The 24583-nt window shown below is 49.5% G+C and overlaps 1 protein-coding gene across 2 annotated transcripts; it reads left to right on the plus strand.

Annotated features, from left to right (window-relative positions):
• The first annotated feature begins 1385 nt into the window (after positions 1–1385).
• On the plus strand, positions 1386–24176 carry RFC2 (replication factor C subunit 2). 2 transcript variants are annotated; one of them, XM_055292852.2, is made up of 11 exons: positions 1386–1587; positions 3702–3771; positions 6220–6261; positions 6867–6973; positions 9225–9326; positions 12455–12555; positions 15587–15744; positions 16703–16768; positions 18252–18332; positions 20037–20150; positions 23627–24176. In XM_055292852.2, the coding sequence occupies exons 1-11, from the start codon at positions 1475–1477 to the stop codon at positions 23735–23737; spliced, it is 1065 nt and encodes a 354-aa protein (XP_055148827.1). In that variant the 5' UTR covers positions 1386–1474; the 3' UTR covers positions 23738–24176. The 2 variants fall into 2 exon arrangements, with proteins under 2 accessions (XP_055148827.1, XP_055148828.1); XM_055292853.2 differs by lacking the exon at positions 9225–9326 and having other exon boundaries at positions 1413–1587.
• The last annotated feature ends 407 nt before the right edge of the window (positions 24177–24583 follow it).

Here is a 24583-nt window from a genome sequence, read left to right on the forward strand (position 1 = left end):
GGGCCGGACATTGCAGTGAGCTGAGATCACACCACTGTACTCCAGTCTGGGTGACAGAGTGAGACTCCATCTCAAAAACAAAACAAAACAAGAAACAAAACAAAGAATGGTCAAAGCACTTGTGAATCTGAAGTACCTATTTTCTTTTCTTCTTATTTTTTTAGAAACAGGATTTCACTCTGTCCCCCGGGGCTGGAGTGCATTGACTTGATCATGGTTCACTGTAGCCTCGACCTCGTGGGCTCAACCGATTCTCCTGCCTCAGCCTCCCAAGTAGCTGGGACTACTGTCGCGTACCACCACAACTGGAGAGTTAAAAAAATTTTTTTTGTAGAGATGGGGTCTCACTATGTTGACCAGGCTGGTCTCAAACTCCTGGGCTTGAGGGATCCTCCTACCTCAGCCTCCCAAAGTTCTGAGATCATCATTATTGAATATTATGACAATTTGGGCTATGGGAGGAAAGATTGGGTAGAAAAACAGCCCATAAGAATGCTCAAAACCCTTGCGAGGTTGAAGTATTTACTTTTCTTTTCTTTTTTTGAGACAGGGTCTTGCTGCAGACCAGGTTGGAGTGCAGTGGTGTGATCAGAGCTCACTGCAGCCTGCACCTCCTGGGCTCAAGCACTCCTCCGCCTCAGCCTCCTGAGTAGCTGGAACTGCAGGTGCGCGCCACCACGCCCGGTTAATTTTTTTATTTTTATTTTTGTAGAGACGGGGTCTCACTATGTTGCCCAGACTGGTCTCAAACTCCTGGGCTTAAGCGCTCTTCCGGTCTCTGTCCCCCAAAGTGCTGGGATTAGAGGGGTGAGCCACCGCACCGGCCTTGAGTCCCTACCTTCCTGTAATGAACATTGCGTTTCATCTGACAAAAGGACGGTTTCCGTTTCCTCCTCTGCAAAATGGGGTGGGGGTGGAATTCCCATCTTGCAGCCGAGAATTCCCTGATAATAAACGTCGAGTACCGAGCGCGGTTGAGTCGCAGGAGCCCACCCAACGGGAGCAGCTCACTGGGACATTCAGAGCAATCTGCAAAAGTGGGCACGGGCAGCCCCAGACGTCATCCCCGGACCCCGCTGCCCAGCAGCGCCCGGACGCCAGCGTTGTCCGTGTCCCAGCACCGAAGCCCGCGTTTGGCCGCAACGCCCCCAGGCCCTGCTCCTCCCACGCCGCCGCAGAGCGGATCTTCCACAGAAACCACACACAAACGTCCGTTCCGAAAGCGACCTGCTTTCTCGGAAGGCGTCGCAGCCAGAGCTCTCCTTCCTATCGCTCCCAGGCCGGACGCCAGGTCTCCCATAGCAACCGCGGCCTCTAGCGACGGCCGCCGGGGCATCACCTGAACATCTCTTTACAGGCACGGAGAGGCGCGGGTACGTGACTTCCGCTCGCGCCCGGCGGAAGCCAGAGGGCGGGGCTTGCGTGGTGGCGTCACGGGGCGGTGCTTCGGGTGGCGGGAAGAGGAGGCGCGAGAATGGAGTTGGAGGCCGTCTGTGGTGGCGCGGGCGAGGTGGAGGCCCAGGACCCTGACCCTGCCCCTCCCTCCAGCAAGGCCCCCGGCAGCGCCGGCCACTATGAGCTGCCGTGGTGAGGTCCCAGGCCGTAAAGAACGGGCACGTTTAGACGTGAGGGTGGGCGAGTGGCGGGCCGTGCTCCGGAGAAACTCGGGGGTTAGGGGCTGGTTTTGGGGGATCCCAAGGGAGGAGGAGGCCCCGGATGGCGTCGAGATGATTTCAAGAAGGTGACGGACATGGATCGAGAGTGGCCGGTCTAAACTCCGCGAGCGGAGTCTCGCTCACAACAATGCTTATGACAATTAGGACTACCCCGGGTGACCACCTACTCTGACCTAGTTGGTTTTTTCAAAAGTTTTTGTGTATAGTAGTGTATGAACTAGTGTTTTAAAAAACTTAAGTCTTTTAAAAAAATATCGATTACATGTTGAAAATAATATTTGGACTGTTAGGTTCAATAACATTTACATTTGAAATTTTTAAAAAAATACTAAGACGGGGTTTTTGCTGTGTTGCCCAGGCTGGTGTCCAACTCCTTGGCTCAGGTGATCCCCCTGCCTCAGCCTCCCAAGTAGATGGGACTACAGGCACGCATCACCATGCCCAGCTAATTTTTTTTTTTTTTGAGATGGAGTCACACTTTGTCACACAGGCTGGAGTGCAATGGTGTGATCTCGGCTCACTGCAACTTGCATCTCCCAGGTTCAATCAATTCTCCTCCCTCAGCCTTCCTAGTAGCTGGGGTTACAGGCATGTACCACCACACCCTGATAATTTTGTATTTTTAGTAGAGACTGGGTTTCACCATGTTGGCCAGGCTGGTCTCGAAGTCCTGATCTCAAGTGATCCGTCTGCCTCACCCTCCCAAAGTGCTGGGATTACAGGCATGTAATCCCACTGCGCCCAGCCTAGGCCTATGGCGTCTAGCCAGCCATGCTGTGTATTTGGCACACATCTGCAGAAACTGGCAGGTAATCCTTGCCTGGCATGGTGGCTCACACCTGTAATCCCAGCACTTTGGGAGGCTGAGGTAGCCAGATCACCTGAGGTCAGTAGTGAGCCCAGATCGCGCCATTGCACTCCTCCAGCCTGGGCAACAGGAGCGAAACTCTTGTCTCAAAAAAAAAAAAAAGAAAGAAAAGAAACTGGCAGGTAAGGGATGAGAAAGGAGCTTGGTTGCACCCATGTTGTCACACCAGATGATGTCAGTGCTGTGTGTGCTGGGCCTCTTGTGACGGGCAAACAGGGTTGCAGCACAGTGTCACATTGCTCCAGATGGCCTGTGCTGGCCCTGCTACAGCAGCAACAGGTGTTTCTCTGCTGTGGCCGGTTTGAAGCCTGTGCTGTACAATTCTCATGCCCTTAACTTTTCAAATGGCACTTGGGCATCTTATTACATTTTATTTATTTATTATTTTTTTTTTTTTTTTTTTTTTTTTTTTTTTGAGACGGAGTCTTTCTCTGTCCCCCAGGCTGGAGTGCGGTGGCGCGATCTCGGCTCACCGCAACCTCCACCTCCTGGGTTCACGCCATTCTCCTGCCTCAGCCTCCCGAGTAGCTGGGACCACAGGCGCCCGCCAGCACGCCCGGCTAATTTTTTTGTATTTTTTAGTAGAGACGGGGTTTCACCGTGTTAGCCAGGATGGTCTCGATCTCCTGACCTCGTGATCCACCCGCCTCGGCCTCCCAAAGTGCTGGGATTACAGGCTTGAGCCACCGCGCCCGGCCTTATTTATTTATTATTTATTTTTGAAACAGAGTCTCACTCTGTAGCCCGGGCTGGAGTATAGTGGCATGATCTCAGCTCACTGCAACTTCTGCCACCCGGGTTCAAGCTATTCTTGTGCCTCAGCCTCCCAAGTAGCTGGGATTACAGACGCACACCACCACGTCCGGCTAATTTTTGTATTTTTAGTAGAGATGGGGTTTCACCATGTTAGCCAGACTGGGCTCAAAATCCTGACCTCAAGTGATCCACCCGCATCAGCCTCCCAAAGTGCTAGGATTACAGGCCTGAGCCACTGTGCCTGGCTGGCATCTTATTACATTTAAAACCTGCAACCATTTGGCATAGTTGTACTGAATGTATGTAACTTTCTAACAAAGCTGTCAGGATGACCTGTAAGTGCTTTTTGTGGGGTAGTGTGAAGATAACCATGTCAATATTTTTATGCATTTTCTTGACAGGGTTGAAAAATATAGGCCAGTAAAGCTGAATGAAATTGTCGGGAATGAAGACACCGTGAGCAGGCTAGAGGTGAGTGGCTTTTTTTTTTTTTTGAGACAGAGTCTCACTCTGTTGCCCAGCCTGGAGTGCAGTGGCACGATCTCCGCTCACTGCAAGCTCCACCTCCTGGGTTCACGCCATTCTCATGCCTCAGCCTCCCAAGTAGCTGGGACTACAGGCGCCCGCCACTACGCCTGGCTAATTTTTTTGTATTTTTAGTAGAGATGGGGTTTCACCATGCCAGGATGGTCTCAATCTACTGACCTCATGATCCGCCCGCCTCACCCTCCCAAAGTGCTGGGATTACAGGCATGAACCACTGCGCCTGGCCTTTTTTTTGAGATGGAGTCTCACTCTGTTGCCCAGGCTGGAGTGCAATGGCGCCATCTCAGCTCACTGCAAGCTCTGCCTCCTGGGTTCAAGCAATTCTCCTGCCTCAGCCTCCCTAGTAGCTGGGACTACAGGCACGCGCCACCACGTCCGGCTAATTTTTGTATTTTTAGTAGAGATGGGGTTTCACCATGTTGGCCAGGCTGGTCTCGAACTCCTGACCTCGTGATCTGCCTGCCTCGGCGTCCCAAAGTGCTGGGATTACAGGCGTGAGCCACCACAAGCAGCCTTGAGTAGCTTTTTAAAAGATGACCTAAGGCCAGGCACAGTGGCTCACGCCTGTAATCCCAGCACCTTGGGAGGCTAAGACGGGCAGATCACTTGAGGTCAGGTGTTTGAGATCAACCTGGGCAACATGGTGAAACCAGTCTCTACGAAAAAATTTAAAAATGAGCTGGGTGACTCGGGAGGCTGAGGCAGGAGAATGGCGTGAACTCGGGCGGCGGAGCTTGCAGTGAGCCGAGATGGTGCCACTGCACTCCAGCCTGGGGGACAGAGCCAGACTCTGTCTCCAAAAAAAAAAAAAAAAAAAATGAGCTGGGTGTGGTGGCGCATGCTTGTAGTCTGAGGTTCAAACTGGGCATGATGACAAGTGCCTATAATCCCAGCTAATCAAGAGGCCAAGGCAGGAGGATCTCTTGAGCCCAGGAGTTTGACGCTGCAGTGAGCTATGATCACACCACTGCACTCTAGCCTAGGTAACAGAGTGAGACCCTTTGAGAAAGAAAGAGTTTGGGCTTCATAGTGAGGGCAGGGAGGAGTCAAGGATTTCAGTTAGGTAAAAATGTTTTAATAGGGCCGGGTGCGGTGGCTCACACCTGTAATCCCAGCACTTTGGGAGGCCAAGGCGAGTGGATCACCTAAGGTCAGGAGTTCACGACCAGCCTGGCCAACATGGCGAAACCCCGTCTCTACTAAAAATAAAAATTAGGCAGGCATGGTGGTGGGCGTCTGTAATCCCAGCTACTCAGGAGGCTGAGGCAGGAGAATCGCTTGAACCCGGGAGGCGGAGGTTGCAGTGAGCCGAGATTGCGCCATTGTACTCCAGCCTGGGCAACAAGAGCAAAACTCCATCTCAAAAAAAAAATGTTTTAATAGGTGTGTACTTTAGGAAAGTGGTTGTGGTTACAGGATGGGAAATGGATTTGAATGGGAGCATGGAGACCACTTAATGGCCCATTGATAGCAATCAGACAAGATAATGAGCTTAAGAAAGTGGTAGCTGGGATGGAGAGAAGTAGAGGATGCTGGAGACGAAGGAGGAGGATGGTGAAGCCCTGGTAATTGAAGTACTCAGGGTGAGGATGAGGCCAAACCAAGATGATGGCGACCTCAGCTTCGTGGCTTGGACAGTCCATGGTGGGAAACATGGGTGGGGCCTCGGGTTTGTACAGGAGAATGGAGTGTTCAGTTTTGAAGATGCCAAGGTGAGTACCTGTAGTCCCAGCTACTCGGGAGGCCAAAGCAGGAGGATCACTTGAGCCTGGGGATTGGAGGCTGCAGTGAGCCTTGATCACACCACCGCACTCCAGCCTGGGTGACAGAGCCAGACTGCATCTCTAAAAGAATAAAAAGAACTTGAGGTGAGAGTTCCATGGGGCATCCAGTCCATGTGGATAAATTTGTAGCCACGTTTACTACACGGGCTGTGTGGCTGGGGACATTCAGCTCCTAAAGCTTACAAATTAACCAGGTTTTGTGGTTTTTTTTTTTCTTTTTGAGACAAGGTCCCACTCTTGCCCAGGCTGGAGTGCAGTGGTGCAGTCACAGCTCACTGCGGCCTCCACTTCTCAGGCTCAACTGATCCTCCCATTTTAGCCTCCCGAGTAGCTGGGAGTACAGGCGCACACCACCACACCTGGCTAATTTGTTTATTTTTTGAGGAGACAGAGTTTCACTATGTTGCCCAGGCTGGCCTCAGGCCTCAAGTGATTGTCCTGCCTTGGCCTCCCAAACTGCTAGGATTACAGGCCTGAGCCATTGTGCTCAGCCGAGTTTTAACCTGCTTGTTTGTTCTTTTTTCTATCTTTTTTATGTAGTCATCCAGAAGCAAGTTTTAACCGGTTTTAATGATCATTTTCGCTGTAGGTCTTTGCAAGGGAAGGAAATGTGCCCAACATCATCATTGCGGTGAGTACCCAGCCCTGGGCCTGTTGAGTGTCTCCATGTCTCATCCCACTGCCTTCTGAACTGCTTTCTTGTGCACAGCGCTGCCTCCCTGGACAGCCCCTTCCCATTTCCCCGGCAAAGGGAAACGTTTCACTCAAGTTAGTTGGGAGGCCTGGGCTTGGTTGCTGTATTTTTTTTTTTTCTGAAACGGAGTCTCACTCTGTCACCCAGGCTAGAGTGCAGTGGTGCAATCTCTGCTCACCGCAACCTCTCCCTCCTGGGTTCAAGCGATTCTTGTACCTCAGCCTCCCAACTAGCTGGGATTACAGGCGCCTGCCACCACGCCCAGCTAATATTTGTATTTTTAGTAGAGACGGGGTTTCGCCATGTTGGCCAGGCTGGTCTCGAACTCCTGACCTCAGGTGATCTGCCCACCTCGGCCTCCCAAAGTGCTGGGATTATAGCTGTGAGCCACTGCCTCCAGCCAGCTGTATTGATCTGTATGTGCTGTGGGTGGAATGCAGGGGTCAGAGGGGACGGAGATGCAAACAGCAGTGAACAGAACTCAAGAGCTACCTGAGGTCCTTCTGGTGGTTTGAAGTCTTTACTAGAGATCTCATTCCCAGGGCCCTCCAGGAACCGGCAAGACCACAAGCATTCTGTGCTTGGCCCGGGCCCTACTAGGCCCAGCACTCAAAGATGCCGTGTTGGAACTCAATGCTTCAAATGACAGGTAGGTCTTAGAGTCAGACCTGTAGGGGGGCGGGTGCTCTGCATTGAGAATTGTTACAGAAAAAACCTTTCTTAGCATTGAGTTGTATTCGAAGCCTTGCCAGCTATGTGATTTCCTCCACCCCTTCCCAGTGAAAGAGCGTTGCTCACTTGTCAACTTGCTGGTGTATTTTTTTTGTTTTCATGGAAATTTTCAAAAACTGTTTTTCTCAGCCGGGCACAGTGGCTCACACCTGTAATTCCAGCACTTTGGGAGGCCGAGGCAGGTGGATCACCTGAGGTCAGGAATTCGAGACCATCCTAGCCAACATGGTGAAACCCCATCTCTACTAAAAATTAGCTGGGCGTGGTGCTGGGTGCCTGTAATCCCAGCTACTTGGGAGGTTGAGGCAGGAGAATTGCTTGAACCCGGGAGAAGGAGGTTGCAGTGAGCCGAGATCGCACCATTGGGCACTCCAGCCTGGGTGACGAGCAAAACTCCATCTCAAAAAAAAAAAAAAAAAAAAAAAACCAACCACTTTTTCTCTTTTTTCAAGTTTAAAAATTTTTGTAGAGATGGGGTCTCACTATGTTGCCCAGGCTGATCCCGAACCCTTAGCCTCAAGCAATCCTCCCGCCTCGGCCTGCTAAGTTGCTAGGACTATAAACACATGCCACCGTGCCAGCTTTTTCTTGTGGAGATGGGATCTCACTATGTTACTCAGGCTGGTCTCGAACTCCAGGACTCAAGCGATCCTCCTTGCTTCAGCCTCCCAAAGTGCTTGGATTACAGACGTGAGCCACTACACTGGGATGTTCAACCAGTAAATATAATGCAAAATTCCAAAATGTGAAAAAAAAAACCCAGATCTGAAATATTTCTGGTCCCAACCATTAGGGATAAGGGATACTCAGCCTGTATATTTAAAGTGTATGGAAGGCTGGCCAGGCATGATGGTTCATGCCTATAATCCCAGCACTTTGGGAGGCTGAGGCAGGTAGATCGCTTGAGTCCAGGAGTTTTGAGACCAGCCTAGGTGACATAATGAAATCCCTTCTCTGTATAAAAGTAAAAACAAAGTGTACTGGAGGATGTGTATAAGTTAATATGCAAATACTGTAGCATTTCATATAAGGCACTTGAGCATAAGTGAATTTTGGTGTCTGAGGAAGGGCCTAGCACCAGTCCCCAGGAACACCAAGGGGACAGCTGCATATTGTTCACTCCTTGATTCTTCAGTTTGGGAAAATGTGTGGAGGATATTGGCATCTGAAGATTCATAGTCTGAGATTTTGCTTATATGATCAATTTCACCATCAGTAGCATCTAGAATGTTGCTATTGGTGTCTCTGCAGTTCTGTACTGTTCTGTTCTGTTCTGTTCTTTTCTTCCTTTCTTTCTTTTTTTTTTTTTTGACAGAGTCTTGCTCTGTCACCCAGGCTGGAGTGCAGTGGCACGATCTCGACTCACCATAACCTCCGCCTCCTGGGTTCAAGCGATTCTCATGCCTTGGCCTCCCAAGTAGCCGGGACTACAGGCGTGCGCGGCCACGCCCGGGCAATTTTTGTATTTTTAGTAAAGATGGATTTTCGCCATGTTGGCCAGGTTGATCTTAAACTGGCCTGGAGTGGTCCGCCCACCTCGGCCTCCTAACGTGCTGGGATTACAGGTCTGAGCCACGGTGCTTGGCCTACATTGCAGCTATTTTCTGATTCATCTAATAATTAGGAAGAGTCCTCCTCTCAGTTTATTTCGCTTTCCTGTTGTGGATAGAGAATGAAAAATTTTGAATTCTTGGCTGTGGTTAGTGAAAGCTTGCAAGATAACAAAGGTGGTATATCTGCACTTCTATTACATCTTTTGAAAGATAATATGGTATCTCAAGCAATGCAGTTAAAAAACTGAAGGATGAAGCTCTTTTTTTTTTTGAGATGGAGTCTTGAATTATCGCCAGGCTGGGGTGCAGTGGCATGATCCTGGCTCACTGAACCTGGGAGGCAGAGGTTGCAGTGAGCCGAGAGGGCCACTGCACTCCAGCCTGGATGTCACAGTGAGACCCTATCTGGAAAAAAAAAAAAAAAAGTATATTTTTTCTTTGTTCTTTGAAAGACCTCCAAGAAAGAACAAATGCCATAAAATCTCAATCCTTATAAATAGTTATAATTGCCCCCCAAAATACTCAAGTCCCCGATATACCGATTGTTTAAAAGTCCTCGTGAAGGCAACTGAATTTGTCTCAGAAGGTGCCAGTAAAAACCTGTCATTCTTTCAGGGGCATTGACGTTGTGAGGAATAAAATTAAAATGTTTGCTCAACAAAAAGTCACTCTTCCCAAAGGCCGACATAAGATCATCATTCTGGATGAAGCAGACAGGTAGAGTGCTTTGCCAAATGTATTTTGACCTTGATCTCTAAATCTCTTTTTGGGCTTTATTCAATCAGGATAAAAAGCACTTTTATGGTAGATTTGCTTATCATATCTTCAACAAGCAATTTAATAGGGGCCTGCACCTTAAATCTTATCTTTATTAAGTCACTTACAAACATTTGTCTAAGATAGTCATTCATTTAATGTGCTGGTTTCAGCATCTCTTACATTAATAATTTAAATGAGGTTTTTTTTTTTGAGATGGAGTTTCTCTCTGTCACCCAGGTTGGAGTACAGTGGTGCAATCTCTGCTCACTGCAACCTCCGCCTCCCGGGTTCAGGTGGTTCCCCGGCCTCAGCCTCCCAAGTAGCTGGGACTACAGGCACCTGCCACCACGCCCAGCTAACTTTTGTATTTGTATTTGTATTTATTTATTTATTTATTTTTTGAGACAGAGTCTTGCTCTGTCACCCAGGCTGGAGTGCAGTGGTGCGATTTCAGCTCACTGCAACCTCCGCCTCCTGGGTTCACGTGATTCTCCTGCCTCAGCCTCCCAAGTAGCTGAGACTACAGGCACGCATCACCACGCCCAGCTGATTTTTTGTATTTTTAGTAGAGAAGGGGTTTCACCGTGTTAGCCAGGGTGGTCTCAATCTCCTGACTTTGTGATCCTCCCGCCACAGCCTCCCAAAGTGCTGGGATTACAGGCGTGAGCCACCAAGCCCGGCCTAATTTTTGTATTTTTAGTAGAGATGGGGTTTTGCCATGTTGGCCAGGCTGGTCTCGAACTCCTGACTTCAGGTGATCTACCCGCCTCAGCCTCCCAAAATGCTGGGATTATAGGTGTGAGCCACCGTGCCTGGCCTGTAAAATTTTTTATTGTGGTTAAATGGACATAACCATAACATAAAATTTACCTTTTCTTTTTTTTTTTTGGTGAGACGGAGTCTTGCTCTGTCGCCCAGGCTGGAGTGCAGTGGCGCAATCTCGGCTCACTTCAAGCTCTGCCTTGAGGGTTCATGCCATTCTCCTGCCTCAGCCTCTCGAGTAGCTGGGACTACAGGCGCCCGCCACCACGCCCGGCTAATTTTTTTGTATTTTTAGTAGAGACAGGGTTTCACTGTGTTAGCCAGGATGGTCTTGATCTCCTGGCCTCATGATCTGCCCGCCTCGGCCTCCCAAAGTGCTGGGATTACAGGCGTGAGCCACTGCGCCTGGCCCAAAATTTACCACTTTTAACTATTTTGAAGTATACAGTTCAGTGGCATTTAGTATATTTGCAATGCTGTGCAACCATCACAACACTTCGGTTGGTATAAATGAAGAATCTGAGTCCAGACTCAGTGGCTCATGCCTGTAATCCCAGCACTTTGGGAGGCCGAGGCAGGCAGATCACCTGAGGTCAGGAGATCGAGACCAACATGGAGAAACTTTGTCTCTACTAAAAATACAAAATTAGCCAGGTGTGGTGGCACATACCTGTAATCCCAGCTACTCGGGAGGCTGAGGCAGGAGAGTTGCTTGAACCCAGGAGGCGGAGGTTGTGGTGAGCTGAGATCATGCCATTTGCACTGTAACTTGGGCAACAAGAGCGAAACTCTATCTCAAAAAAAAAAAAAAAAAAAAAAATTGAAATGACATTAAAAAAAGAATATAGAACCCTAACCCTATAACATTGTTTTTTGTTGTTGTTTTTGAGACAGGGTCTCACTATATCACTCAGACTAGAGTACAGTGGCACAGTCATAGCTCACTGCAGCCTTGAACTCCTCAGCTCTAATGATCCTCCACCTCAGCCTCCCAACTAGCGGAGACTACAGGCTTGTGCAACTGCAACCAGCTATTTTTTTTTTTCCTAGGGGCAGAGTCTCACTGTGTTACCCAGGTTGGTCTCAAACTCTTGGCCTCAAGTGATCTGTCTGCCTTGGCCTCCCGAAGTGCTAGGATTGCAGGCATGAGGTGCTGTGCCTCGCGAAATAAATTTTTTTTAGGGCCAGGAGTGGTGGCTCACGCCTGTAATCCCAGCACTTTGGGAGGCCGAGGCTGGCAGATCGCTTGCGGTCAGGAGTTCGAAACCAGCCTGGCCAACATGGAAACCCTGTCTCTACTAAAAGTATAAAAATTAGCTGGACATGGTGGTGCCCAGGCTGGAGTGCAGTGGCATGATCTTGGCTCACTGCAACCTCTGCCTCCTGGATTCAAGTGATTCTTCTGCCTCAGCCTCACGAGTAGCTGGGGCTACAGATGTGCGCCACCATGCCCAGACAATTTTTTTTTTTTTTGTATTTTTAGTAGAGTTGACGTTTTGCCATGTTGGCCAGGCTGGTCTTGAACTCCTGACCTCAAGAGAGCCACCTGCCTCGGCCTCCCAATGTGCTGGGATTACAGGCGTGAGCCACTATGCCTGGCCATTAATAGCTTGCTTTTTTTCTTCTCTTTTTATACACTATCAATGTTTACATAGTTGAGATCATAATATATATAATTTTTGTATCTTGGCTTTTCCTTTTAATGTTATAGGCATTGCTCTACATTATGATAATCTGGTCAACAGGCTTTTTTGTATTTTTAAATTTTTTGTAGAAATAGAGGTCTCACTATGTTTCCCAGGCTGGGTTCGAACTCCTGGTCTCAAGCGGTCCTCCCGCATCAGCCTCTTGAGATGGGAGGATTGCTTGAGCCCAGGAGTTCAAGGCTGCAGTGAGCTATGATTCCACCATTGCACTGCAGCCTAGGTGACAGCAAGAACCTGTCTCTTTAAGAAAAAAAAAGAGAAAAAAAAAGGAAGAAAGAAAAGTTGGCAGCTGGTGTCATGACTGTTCTCCTGAATTTGTGTCATGAAGGGCTGGAGAGAGAACCAATTCCCATAAGTGTGATGGCAGCCCCTGTAGATGGTGGTTTTCGTGAGTTTCACTTGAGGATTGTTCTGATGCTGTAGGTACTAAATGCTGTTTGCATAATCTTTGAGAGAGCGGCCTACAGGTTTTAGCGTTAGAGGGGTGGCCTGCGTACTTCCAATGAGACCCTCATTTAGGACATTGGACATGTCTTATGTCCTGGGTTTTTGTATAGGGAACAATTTGTGTCACATGATCTCTGGGTCCCACTTGCAAACTTGTGTTTTTCTTCTCAGCATGACCGACGGAGCCCAGCAAGCCTTGAGGAGAACCATGGAAATCTACTCTAAAACCACTCGCTTCGCCCTTGCTTGTAACGCTTCGGATAAGATCATCGGTGAGTGGGAGCTTTCGGTGGCTGGGGGCCATGTGGTGCTCAACTGGGCTTTTTTCTTTTTTATAGATGTGGTCTCCCTCTTCACTCAGGCTGGAGTGCAGTGGTGCCATCACGGCTCACTGCAGCCTCAAACTCCTGTGCTCAAGTGATCTTCCTGCCTCAGCCTCCCAGTAGCTTAGACCACAGGCCTGTGCCACCACACCTGGATTTTTTTTTTTTTTTGAGACAAAGTCTCACTCTGTCGCCTAGGCTGGAGTGCAATGGCATGATCTCAGATCACTGCAACCTCCACCTCCAAGGTTCAAGCAATTCTTGTGCTTCAGCCTCCCGAGTAGCTGGGATTACAGGCCTGCACCACCACATCCAGCTAATTTTTTTTTTTTTTTTTTTTTTTTTTTTAGAGATGGGGTTTCACCATGTTGGTCAGGCTGATCTCAAACGTCTGACCTCGTGATCGCCTGCCTCGGCCTCCCAAAGTGCTGGAATTACAGGTGTGAGCCACTGCACTTGGCCTCGCCTTGGCTCTTTAGCACTGGAAGAGTAGGGATTTTTTTATTGTGTAGCATGGGCCAAGCACTGTATAATCAAGTTTTTAAATTTATATTTTTTAATTGACAAGGAGAAATTGTATATATTATGCACAACATGTTTCCCATTGTAATCAACTTTTAAATTTAATCTTATATAATCCTATGAGGAGGTATTATTAGCTTCACTTTAGAGATGAGAAAACTGGAGCTTATCCTGATGTTTAGGATCTAAGGAAAAAAGGGAAAGAAAACGAGCTTGGAGAGGTTGAGTAGTTTGCCCAAAGTCAGAGCAAGTGCAAGAGCAGCTGGGATTGGAGCCCCAGGTCTATCTCCCTCTTGCAGTCTTGGAGGCACACAGGACATTGTTGATGTCCCTTGCACAGTGTCATGATCACAGTCGCTCTCCAGATACCTTCTTGTGCTATTCATGTGCTCTGAGCACTTGGTATAGGCAGTATCTATACATTGTAATTTATTGCCTCCGGGAAGCTCCTCTGAAATCCTGCAGTCCGTCTTCTCTCTAACCCTACTGTTTGCCCTTCTACCTCCCTCCCTGCAGCCTGTCTGCTTCTGCATGGGTTTGTCCCGCCCCAGGTCCCAAGAGTGCTCTAGTCTGTCAACTTCCTGCTGGTTTCACATCCTTCTCTTTCTCTTTTTTTTTAGAGAGAGTCTCGCTCTGTCACCCAGGCTGGAGTGCAGTGGTGCGATTTCAGCTCACTGCTATCTCCACTGCCTGGATTCAAGTGATTCTCCTACCTCAGCCTCCTCAGTAGCTGGGATTACAGGCATATGCCACCATGCCTGGCTAATTTTTGTATTTTTGGTAGAGACGGGGTTTCACCATGTTGCCCAGGCTGGTCTAGAATGCCTGGCCTCAAGTGGTCCGCCCGCCTCAGCCTTGCAAAGTGCAGGGATTATAGGCGTGAGCCACCGCGGCTGGCCCATCCTTCTCTTTCTGACACAGGCTGCCTGCACAGCCCAGCTGTCCTCTTTCCTCATTTCTCATTGCTCTCTCAGCCGCTTTCTTTGCCTCACTTCTGCCCTGCTGAACCCAACCATATGAGCTCATCCATCTGACAACCCCCTTGCCACCCAGGCCGCTGTTGCTGACAAGCGCATTACTAAATATGGCACCCACAAAGTCATGGCCACCAGCCCGGCGGGACTCTCAGCAGTGTCAGGAATCCTTTACATTCTTTTCCCTTCCCCAAATCACACTGATTTGTGCATTGATTCATTCACCCATTCACTGAACACTTAACTCTGGTTCTTAGTAGCCGCCAGGCACCATGCTAGTGGAGAGCTCACAGAGTTTAATGAGAAGTATTCTCCGCTTTCCAGATGCCAGTGACGAAATGGAGAAAAATGCATTCCTAGTTCTTGATTTAGCAGGGCACAGTGGCTCGTGCCTGTAATCCCAGCACTTTGGGAGGCCGAAGCAGGTGAGGTCAGGAGTTCAAGACCAACCTGGCCAACATGGTGAAACCCCGTTTCTACTAAAAATACAAAAATTAGTCGGGTGTGATAGCGTGCGCCTGTGATCCCAGCTACTCAGGAGGCTGAGACAGGAGAATCACTTGAACCTGGGAGGTAGAGGTTGCAGTGAGCCTAGATCACGCCACTGCACTCCAGCCTGGGCAACAGAGAGACTTGGTCTCAGAAAAAAAAAAGACAGAAACTGGCCAGGCATGATGGCTCACACCTGTAATCCCTGCACTTTGGGAGGTGGAGGCAGGAAGACTACTTGAGGCCAGGAGTTCGAGAGCAGCCTGGGCAACATAGCAAAACCCCGTCTATGAAAAAAAAAAGAAAGAAACTGGGTTGGCCCATTCAGATTGAATTGTCATGTGCCCAGAAGGGCCAACATCCAGCACACACCAATTCCAGAGTCCATCTGGGCCAGGGCTGACTCATCTAACGGCTTGTGGCACATGGATGTGTTTCTACTGGAGGATCATTTCCCCGTCTGGAAGCCGTGGCTAGCCAAGGCCATGCCGGGCAGCGCCAGCTGAGGCCTCTGTCATTGCTTATTGGTTGACACCTTGACATATCACCCTGTGTTTACCAAGTCTCTCTCTCTTTTTTTTTTTTTTTTTGAGACACAGCCTCGCTCTGTTGTCCAGGCTGGAGTGCAGTAGTGTGATCTTGGCTTACTTCAGCCTCCGCCTCTCAGGCTCAAGTGAGTCTCCTGCCTCAGCCTCCCGAGTAGCTAGGATTACAGACATGTGACACCACACCCATCTAATTTTTGTATTTTTAGTAGAGATGGGGTTTCATCATGTTGTCCAGGCTGGTCTCAAACTCCTGACCTCAAGTGATCCTCCCGCCTCAGCCTCCCAAAGTGCTGGGATTCAGGCATGAGCCCTCGCGTCTGGCCTACCAAGTCTCTATTGAGTGCTGGGGCTGTGTGGATTGTGCAGCCGCAGCCTTATGACCAAAGAGCTAACAGGATGATGCTGGCCTCTGCAGGGAAGCCTCACTACTGTCCCGTCTCTGTTCAGAGCCCATTCAGTCCCGCTGTGCCGTCCTCCGGTACACAAAGCTGACCGACACCCAGATCCTCACCAGGCTGATGAATGTTATCGAGAAGGAGAGGGTACCCTACACTGATGACGGCCTGGAAGCCATCATCTTCACGGCCCAGGGAGACATGAGGCAGGTATGTGGGCTGCTACCATTCAGGCGTGGGCGTCCTGTGCCTGCCATGCCCCTTCCATGGGGAAGGGGAGGGAAGTGACAGCTGCACAAGGTACAACAAGAGAAAGAGACGGAGACCCGGCACCCTCCTGGGTCAGTGGGCTGTCTAGCTCGGACTCCAAGAAGAGAGGCAGGGAAGGGCAGAGCTTTAAAAGTCACCCTGGAGGCTGAGGCAGGAGGATCACCTGAGGTCAGGAGTTGAAGACCAGCCTGGCCAACATGGTGAAATCCCGTCTCTACTAAAAAAACTTAAAAAATTAGCCAGGCGTGGCCGGGCATGGTGGCTCACGCCTATAATCCCAACACTTTGGAAGGCCAAGGCGGGTGGATCACGAGGTCAGGAGTTCACAACCAGCCTGGCTAACACGGTGAAACCCCATCTCTACTAAAAATACAAAAAATTAGCCAGGCATGGTGGTGGGCACCTGTAGTCCCAGCTACTCGGGAGGCTGAGGCAAGAGAATGGCGTTAACCTGGGAGGCGGACCTTGCAGTGAGCTGAGATAGCACCACTGCACTCCAGCCTGGGTGACAGAGCGAGACTCTGTCTCAAAAAAAAAAAAAAAAAAAAAAAGTCAGGCATGGTGGTGGGTGCCTGTAATCCCAGCTACTCAGGAGGCCGAGGCAGGAGAATCGCTTGAACCTGGGATGCGGAGATTGCACTGACTCGAGATTGTGCCACTACACTCCATGCTGGGTGACAGAGTGAGACTCTGTCTTAAAAAAAAAAAAAAAAAAAGTCACCCTTGGCCTGGTGCGGTGGCTCACGCCTGTAATCCCAGCACTTGGGAGGCAGAGGTGGGAGGATTGCTTAAGCCCAGGAGTTCGAGACCAGCCTGGGCAACATAGCGAGACTCCTGTCTCTACCCAAAAAGAAATAAATATAAAAATCACCCTTGACATGTGTTTGCTCCTGAACAGGCGCTGAACAACCTGCAGTCCACCTTCTCAGGATTTGGCTTCATTAACAGTGAGAACGTGTTCAAGGTACATCGCTGGTGTGGGTAGTACTGTCAGCAGAAGCCGTGCTTCCCTGCGGGGGCCAGTGGGGCTGAGGGGCTGGCCTGGCAGTGGGGATAGACACCCGGCTGCTCTCGTGGGTGCCAGAGAGCCCACCCTGCTCCCATCTGTCCTCTCCCTATTGCTGCTTTGCTGCACAAGCTGGAGAGTTTCGGGGGACCTGGAACTTCACTTGTGTGTGGTAGGTGAGGGAGGACCACTGATGCATTAGACCCAGGGCCGAGCAATTTCTGACGCATCTTATTTGATCCCAGTGACTTCCCTGCACAGAGGTTCTTACCACCACATTGTGGGTGATGACGTGGGCCCAGGGGATCCCCTGGCCCCTAAAGGGCAGGCAGGAGCACTGTGCTGTTCCCCAGCAGCCTTCAGACCCCACACCCTGGGTTTTTTCTGCAATGCTGTGCCCTGCTCCCCACTTCTGCCCCTGGAGGGTAGGTAGTAACCCTCAAAGCCAGGCTGAGGAAAAGGATTCTCACTTACTCTCCCAAGTCGGCAAAACATTTTTCTCTTGGGAATTCTTTTGAAAACTGCTTCCGCATCCTGATAACTCAGTGTCTAAATGCCATTTGAGAGACTCACTTCCCCCTTATTTGGGGGAAGAAACTGGGAAGGGCTGTCCAAGCTTTCAGCCTATAGCTATTTCTTACCAGGTTTGTGGACAACAGATAAGCGATTTTTGAAGCATCTGGGTAGACCTGGGCAGTGAATGCATTTTCGAGGCCACTTAGGAAAGGGAGGCCCGCTCAGAAACAGGGGTGATGGTTCGGGCCCTGTTTTGTCTTGGGGGGTCACTGAGGGCTCAGGAAACCATGGCTTCCACTGGGAAAAGGCAAGGGCAGATGTGGGTGGCCTCTGGAGCCGTCAGGAGTCTTTCATTGGGAAGATTTAGGGGTCGACATTGTACCAGAGGCAGAGCCTCATGCCACTGCGGAGAATGCTGCAGGGAGGACGGAGTCCCTGGCACCATGCACCTGCCTGCTGGAGTAGCGGGACCCCTCGTTTAGGGTGTCAGGATGAGGCTGGGGGACACTTTTTAGGGAAGGCCAGTTCCTACTCCGGGGTGGAGGTGGGAATTGACCCAAAAGACCTCCCAGTTCTAAAGTGAATTCCAAGTGGTTCTGGGCAAATGACCGACCCCCCAGGTGATCTAAGACAGATGACTTGTAACTTTAAAGCTGTCCCCGAGTGAGCATCCTTCACAGGCCCTTGGTTGCTCTCTTGTTTATCTATCTTGTGTTTGGGAAATTTATCTTCCTGGTGCCGGAAGCACTTCTCTTTGGTGGTGAGAGGAGCATTCCCCAAACTCATTCTGGTCGCTGGAGAATTTGATGAAAACAACAGGTTGAGAAGTTTTACCCATAGATTGCCTGGAAGTCGGTCTGTCAGGGCCTCCCCGCTCACATTGTCCCTTCCAGCCCCTGACCGCCTTTCCTTTCCCTTTGGCCAGGTCTGTGACGAGCCCCACCCACTGCTGGTAAAGGAGATGATCCAGCACTGTGTGAACGCCAACATCGACGAAGCCTACAAGGTTGGCCTCCTTCCCCCTGTCCTGGCAGAGGAACCACTCACTTCTTGGGCAGAGGAGAGAGGGAGCCCTTCTGGTGCCAGGGACATTATACACATCACTCCATTCATTCTTGTAATCTTCCTTGGGAGACTGAGGCAGGAGGATTTGTTGAGCCCTGGAGGTCAAGGCTGCAGTGAGCTGTGATTGCGCCACTGCACCCCAGCGTGGGTGACAGTGAGACCCTGTCTCAGGAAAAAAATATAATATCATGCTATGTGTTAATCTGTCTAGGGACTGGAAAGAAAAATCATGCTAGGAGTTGGGTGCACTTTACTGATGAGAAAACTGATTCAGAGGCTGAATTTCTTGTCCTAAATTACTGTGTTTATTTATTTTTCATTTATTTTTTTTTAGAAACAGGGTCTTACTCTGTTGCCCAGGCTGGAATGCAGTGGTGCAGTTACAGCTCACTGCAGCCTCAACCTCTCAGGCTCAGGTGATCCTCCCACCTCAGCCTCCCAAGTAGCTGGGACTACGGGCACACGTCACTATACCCAGCCCTAAGTCATACGGTTTAAAAGCAGTAGAACTAGAATTCAAAATGGTGTTTTTCTCCTGTAATTATATCCTCTGCAGGAGAAATTTGTCAGCCAACGTCAGGAGGAAAGACCAGCCTAGCTCCTTCTCCAGGGAAGCCATCTTCTCTCCAGTTAAGGGGAGGTGTCCCCATCCATTCTCATAGGCACAGGCATTCTGGGACCCAGCAGCCCCCAGCTAGCCAGGAGAGGAGGGAGCAGGAAGATTCTAGCCTGACAGTGGGACTGGGTGCTGTGAGCAGATTCCAGCAGGTGTGGCTGGGGCTCAGGCGACCTCAAGCCACATGGGTGTGGTGTGGTTGGTGTGGTTCAAGGTCATTGATCCAATCATAGTTTCCCTCTGCCTACCCCCTAACAAACTAGGCTGGAAGTTGACTGGGTTTAGGGCAGAGTTCCACCCAATGTGAAACCGGAGTGCAAGGCAGGAAGACTGAGCAGAGACCCAGGCCCAGGGTCCCTGAGTAGACCTGAAGAAAGCCTTCAGATTTGTGGGCACAGAGCTTCTCTGCCCCCTGAATTCACCCCAAGATGCCAAAGCAAAGGCAAAAAGGCCTGCCTCCAGACCTTGCAGCCTGGGCGGGGCAGGGTGGGTGGGAAGCAGGAGGCTGGGATTACCCAGTCAGGGTGTGCTCCGGGCTCGTCCTGCAGAGATTGCACTGGGACTGCAGCTGGGTGAAGCCAGCAGATGAATGGTCTGCTTTTTCCACTCTGCTGTACCTAGTCATCAGATTAATAAAGCGTTTTAAGAGCTCCGGATCAAGAGATTACATGAGTGTGGTAGTAGACCATTTTGCAACACAGCTTAAAACATTTGCAATAGGCTGGGCTCAGTGGCTCATGCCTGTAATCCCAGCACTTTCGAAGGTTGAGGCAGGAGGATTGCTTGAGGCTGGGAACTTGGGACCAGCCTGGGCAACATAGCAAGACTCCATCTTTATATTACTGAAAAAAAAATTTGAGCAAAACAAAAATACATTTGCAATGTTATCTGTCTATCTGTCATGAAAATCAGTTAAGATACCCCCATGTGACCTGAAGGGTGGGCCCCACCAGCTGTGGTGAGTCTCAAAATCACATGTCTTCTTACAGTTTAAAGTGATAAGCATCCTTTTCTGTCTCCTTTGTCTAGATTCTTGCTCACTTGTGGCATCTGGGCTACTCACCAGAAGACATCATTGGCAACATCTTTCGAGTGTGTAAAACTTTGCAAATGGCAGAATACCTGAAACTGGAGTTCATCAAGGTCAGTGAGAGTGTAGAAATGCCTCTGTCCTCAAGAGTGTGGGCCATAGTGGCCGGGTGCTGTGGGCCACACCTGTAATCCCAGCACTTTGGGAGGCCGAGGTGGGCAGATCACCTGAGATCAGGAGTTCGAGACCAGCCTGGCCAACATGGCGAAACCCCATCTCTACTAAAAATACAAAAATTAGCTGGGTGCAGCCGGGCACGGTGGCTCACGCCTGTAATCCCAGCACTTTGGGAGGCCAAGGCAGGTGGATCACCTGAGGTCAGGAGTTTGAGAGCAGCCTGGCCAACATGGCGAAACCCCATCTCTACTAAAAATACAAACATTAGCTGGGTGTGGTGGCAAGCGCCTATAATCCCATCTACTTGGGAGGCTGAGGTGGGAGAATTGCTTGAACCTGGAAGGTGGTGGTTGCAGTGAGCCAAGATCGTGCCACTGCACTCCAGCCTGGGCGATGGAGGCGAGACTCTGTTCCAAAAAAAAACATTAGATGGGCGTAGTGGCAGGCGCCTGTAATCCCACCTACTTGGGAGGCTGAGGGAGGAGGATCGCTTGAACCTGGGAGGTGGAGGTTGCAGTGAGCCAAGATCGCGCCACTGCACTCCAGCCTGGGCAGCAGAGTGAGACTCTGTTTCAAAACAAAAAAAAAGACTGTGGGCCCTGGCTTTGCTTTCTCTGTTTGCTCACAGGCCCCGCATCTAGAAGGTGCTCAGTGTTTCCCAACTGCACTGGGAGGGAGAGTGTGTCTTAGTCCCTTTGAGTTACCATAAAGGAATACCAGAGACTGGGTAATGTAGAAAGAAAAGAGGTTGATTTGGCTCACAGTTCTGCAGGCTGTACATGTAGCATGATGCCAGCATCTGCTTCTAGGGAGGGGTTCAGACTGCTTCCGCTCATGTTGGAAGGTGAAGGGGGAGCCTGTGCGTGCAGAGATCACCTGTCGAGAGTGGAGGGAGGTGCCAGGCTCATTTGAACAGCCAGCCTTCCAGGGACCTAATTGATCCAGAACTCACTTACTACCTTGGGGTGGGCACCAAGCCATTCACGTGGGATCTTCCTCGTGACCCAAACATCCCCACACTGGGGACCAAATTCCAAATGAGATTGGAAGGGGACAGACGTCCAAACTAGATCAACGTGGCTAATTGTCATGAGGACCAAGTTTGTTTCACACAGTTCGGATTTTCTTCATTCAAGGCTCTCTTGTCTGTTGACTGATTGATTGATTTTCAAGGTCAGATTAATTGAGGTTTAATTTACATAGAGTAAAATTCAGCCTGTTAGGCACAGGACACACGCACTCAGTCACGCAAACACTATCACCATCAGGATGCAGAATCTGTCATCCCAGAACAACTCATGTGTCCCTTTGAAGCCAGCCCCCTCCCCGACTACCACTTGGAAACTACCGATGTAGTTTCTGTTTCATGGGATACGGTTTTCCAGAATATCATATAAATGGGATCATGTAGAACTTAGCCTTGTGAGTCTGGCTTCTTTCTTTCACTGTAGCAGAAATGCCTTTCAGATGTGTCCACATTGGTACTTCTATCCATGCGTCAGTCCGTGTTATCACTGAGAAGTAATCCATCGTGTGCGTGTACCACAGTTTGCTTATCTGTCCATCAGCTGGAGGACATTTGGGTTTACAGATTGTGGTGACTGTGAATAAAGCCAGTGTAAACATTTGCATATATGGATTAGTGTGAATGCAAATGTTAAGTTTTTCTTTTTCCCAAGTAAGTTCCCAGGGGTGAGATTGCCTGGGAAAATGATAAGTGTATGTTTTACTCGATAAGGAACTGCCAAACGGTTTTCCAAAGTGGCTGCAGCACGTGCATTCCCACCAGCATTCCGGAGGATCCTCAACCTAGCCACCACGTGGAGTACTCAGTTTGGTTTTTAAGCCGTTCTAATCCGTGTGTAATGACCGGATGCAGTGGCTCACACCTGTAATCCCAGCTACTTGGGCGGCTGAGGGAGGAGGATCGCTTGAACCCAGGAGGTGGAGGTTGCAGTGAGCTGAGATCACACCACTGCATTACAGCTTGGGCTACAAGAGTGAGACTCCATCTAAAAAAAAAAAAAAAAAAAAACAACAACAACAGCAAAATAACCTAATAGGCATGTGATGAGATCTCATTGTGGCTTTAATTTGCATTTCCCTAATTAATATGCTGAGCATTTAATCATGTGCTCGTTTGCCATCCAGAATCTTCTTTGATGAAACATCTGTTCATATGTACCCATTTTTTTAAATTTTTAAATTTTTTATTTTAATTGTACTCTATTTATTTGTTTAGAGATCATGTTAAGACCAGCCAATTTTTATATTTTTGGTAGAGACGGGGTGTCCCCGTGTTGCCAAGGCTGGTCTTGAACTCCTGGGCTCAAGTGATCCTCCCGCCTCAGCCTCCCAAAGTGCTGGAATTCCAGGTGTGAGCCACTGCGCCTGGCCTACATTTTTTATGTTTTTGAGAGACAGGGTCTTGCTCTGTCACCCAGGCTGGAGTGCAGTGGTGCGATCGTAGTTCACTGCAGCCTCAACCTTCCAGGCTCAAGCAATCCTCCCACCTCAGGCTCCTGAGTAGCTGGGACTGCAGGCATGTGCCACTACACTTGGGTCGTTTTTATTTTCTTTTTTTTTTTAGAGTTTGGGTGTTGCTATATTGCCCAGGCCCAACTCTGGGCAAGTGATCCTCCTGCCTCAGCCTCCCAGAGTGCTGGGATTACAGGTGTGAGCTACTGCTCCAGGTCTAAATCTACCCATTTTTTAATTGGGTTGTTTGTTTTTTATTACTGAATTTATTTATTTACTTATTTATTTTTGAGATGGAGTCTCGCTCTGTTGCCCAGGCTGGAGTGCAGTGGCACTATCTCAGCTCACCGCAACCTCCGCCTCCCAGGTTTAAGTGATTCTCCTGCCTCAGCCTCCCGAGTAGCTGGGATTACAGGCGTGCCACCATGCCTGGCTAATTTTTGTATTTTTAGTAGAGATGGGGTTTCACCATGTTGGTCAAGCTGATCTCGAACTCCTGGGCTCGTGATCCACCCACCTCGGCCTCCCAAAGTGCTGGGATTACAGGCGTGAGCCACCATGCCTGGACTTTATTACTGAATTTTTGAGAATTCTTTGTACAGTCTGGATGCAAGTTCTTTATCAGATATATAAATATTTTCCTCTAGCCTGGCTTTCCGTGCCATCCCCCCCCACCGTCCGCCCCACCCATTTTCTTAACAGTATCTTTGAAAGAATATCAGCATCCTTTTAAGAAATAAATTGAACTTTAGGTAAACAAAATCCATTACATCTTAGCATTCATTTTCCAGCTGGAGCTGGAATTCCTCATGCTGATTTTGAACAAACCATTAGTTCAGTTTGTTTCTGTTTTTATTTTTATTTTTTTCAGTTCAGATTTTAAAAAAGAACTCCCTCACTTATTAACCAGATTTGAATTTGGTTTGTTTTTCAGGAAATTGGATACACTCACATGAAAATAGTGGAAGGAGTGAACTCCCTTTTGCAGATGGCAGGCCTCCTGGCAAGGCTGTGTCAGAAGACAATGGCCCCGGTGGCCAGTTAGAGCAGAGACTTCACTGACTGACTTAGAGGTGCCCTATTCTGAGGTATAGAAGCCGCAGCTTTCTGATGGGGGAAAATGCCACCTTAGGCTGGAGCCAGCTTGACTGTCCTTTAAACTCCAGTGGCTGGCCAGGTGCGGTGGCTCACGCCTGTAATCCCAACACTTTGGGAGGCTGAGGCAGGTGGATCACCCGAGGTCAGAAGTTCAAGACCAGCCTGGCCAACATGGGGAAACCCTGTCTTTACTAAAAATATAAAGCTGGGTGTGGTGGCGGGCACCTGTAATCCCAGCTACTCGGGAGGCTGTGGCAGGAGAATCTCTTGATTGAGGAGGTGGAGGTTGCAGTGAGCCAAGATCATACCATTGCACTCCAGCCTGGGCGACAGAGACTCCGTCTGGGGAAAAAAAAAATTAAATAAATAAACTCCCGTAGCTTTCATGTTTGCTTCTGGGACGTCTGTGCCCCACGAGTGTTTGAGTTTGGCCTCCGCCCCGTTGATGCGGTGACGGGGCGGAAAGGCGCAGAGAAGCTGAGGGCGGTCTCTGATCTGTGTGTGGGTTGACATTTTAGCTAATAAAGCCTTGCAGTGTTTGTCGGCAAATAAGGTGACCATGTGAAGCCTCGAGAAAAACCAGCTTCCTGTCTCTACTGGCCTTGGCAGCCTACAAGTAGAAAAGGCGATTAGATAGTAGACCCACAAGCTCATCTCGGTTCTTCTAGAAGCCTGAAGGCGCCACTTCCCCAGGGCGAGGGCAGGGTTTGCTGTCTTTCCTATTTAGACTGACTTCTTAGAATGGCCAGGTGGTGAGCCTCTCAGAGAGGGCAGCAGAGTGGAGAGACGCAGC

The sequence above is a fragment of the Symphalangus syndactylus genome, chromosome 9 (assembly GCF_028878055.3).
Source record: "Symphalangus syndactylus isolate Jambi chromosome 9, NHGRI_mSymSyn1-v2.1_pri, whole genome shotgun sequence".
Lineage (NCBI taxonomy): Eukaryota > Metazoa > Chordata > Mammalia > Primates > Hylobatidae > Symphalangus > Symphalangus syndactylus.

Excerpts from the sequence above, each read along its gene's own strand:
- RFC2 (XM_055292852.2), top strand. The coding sequence starts at position 1,475 with ATGGAGTTGGAGGCCGTCTGTGGTGGCGCGGGCGAGGTGGAGGCCCAG. Across the intron at positions 9,327-12,454 it reads ATTCTGGATGAAGCAGACAG|CATGACCGACGGAGCCCAGC; the intron begins GTAGAGTGCTTT and ends TTTTCTTCTCAG. Across the intron at positions 20,151-23,626 it reads TGAAACTGGAGTTCATCAAG|GAAATTGGATACACTCACAT; the intron begins GTCAGTGAGAGT and ends TTTGTTTTTCAG.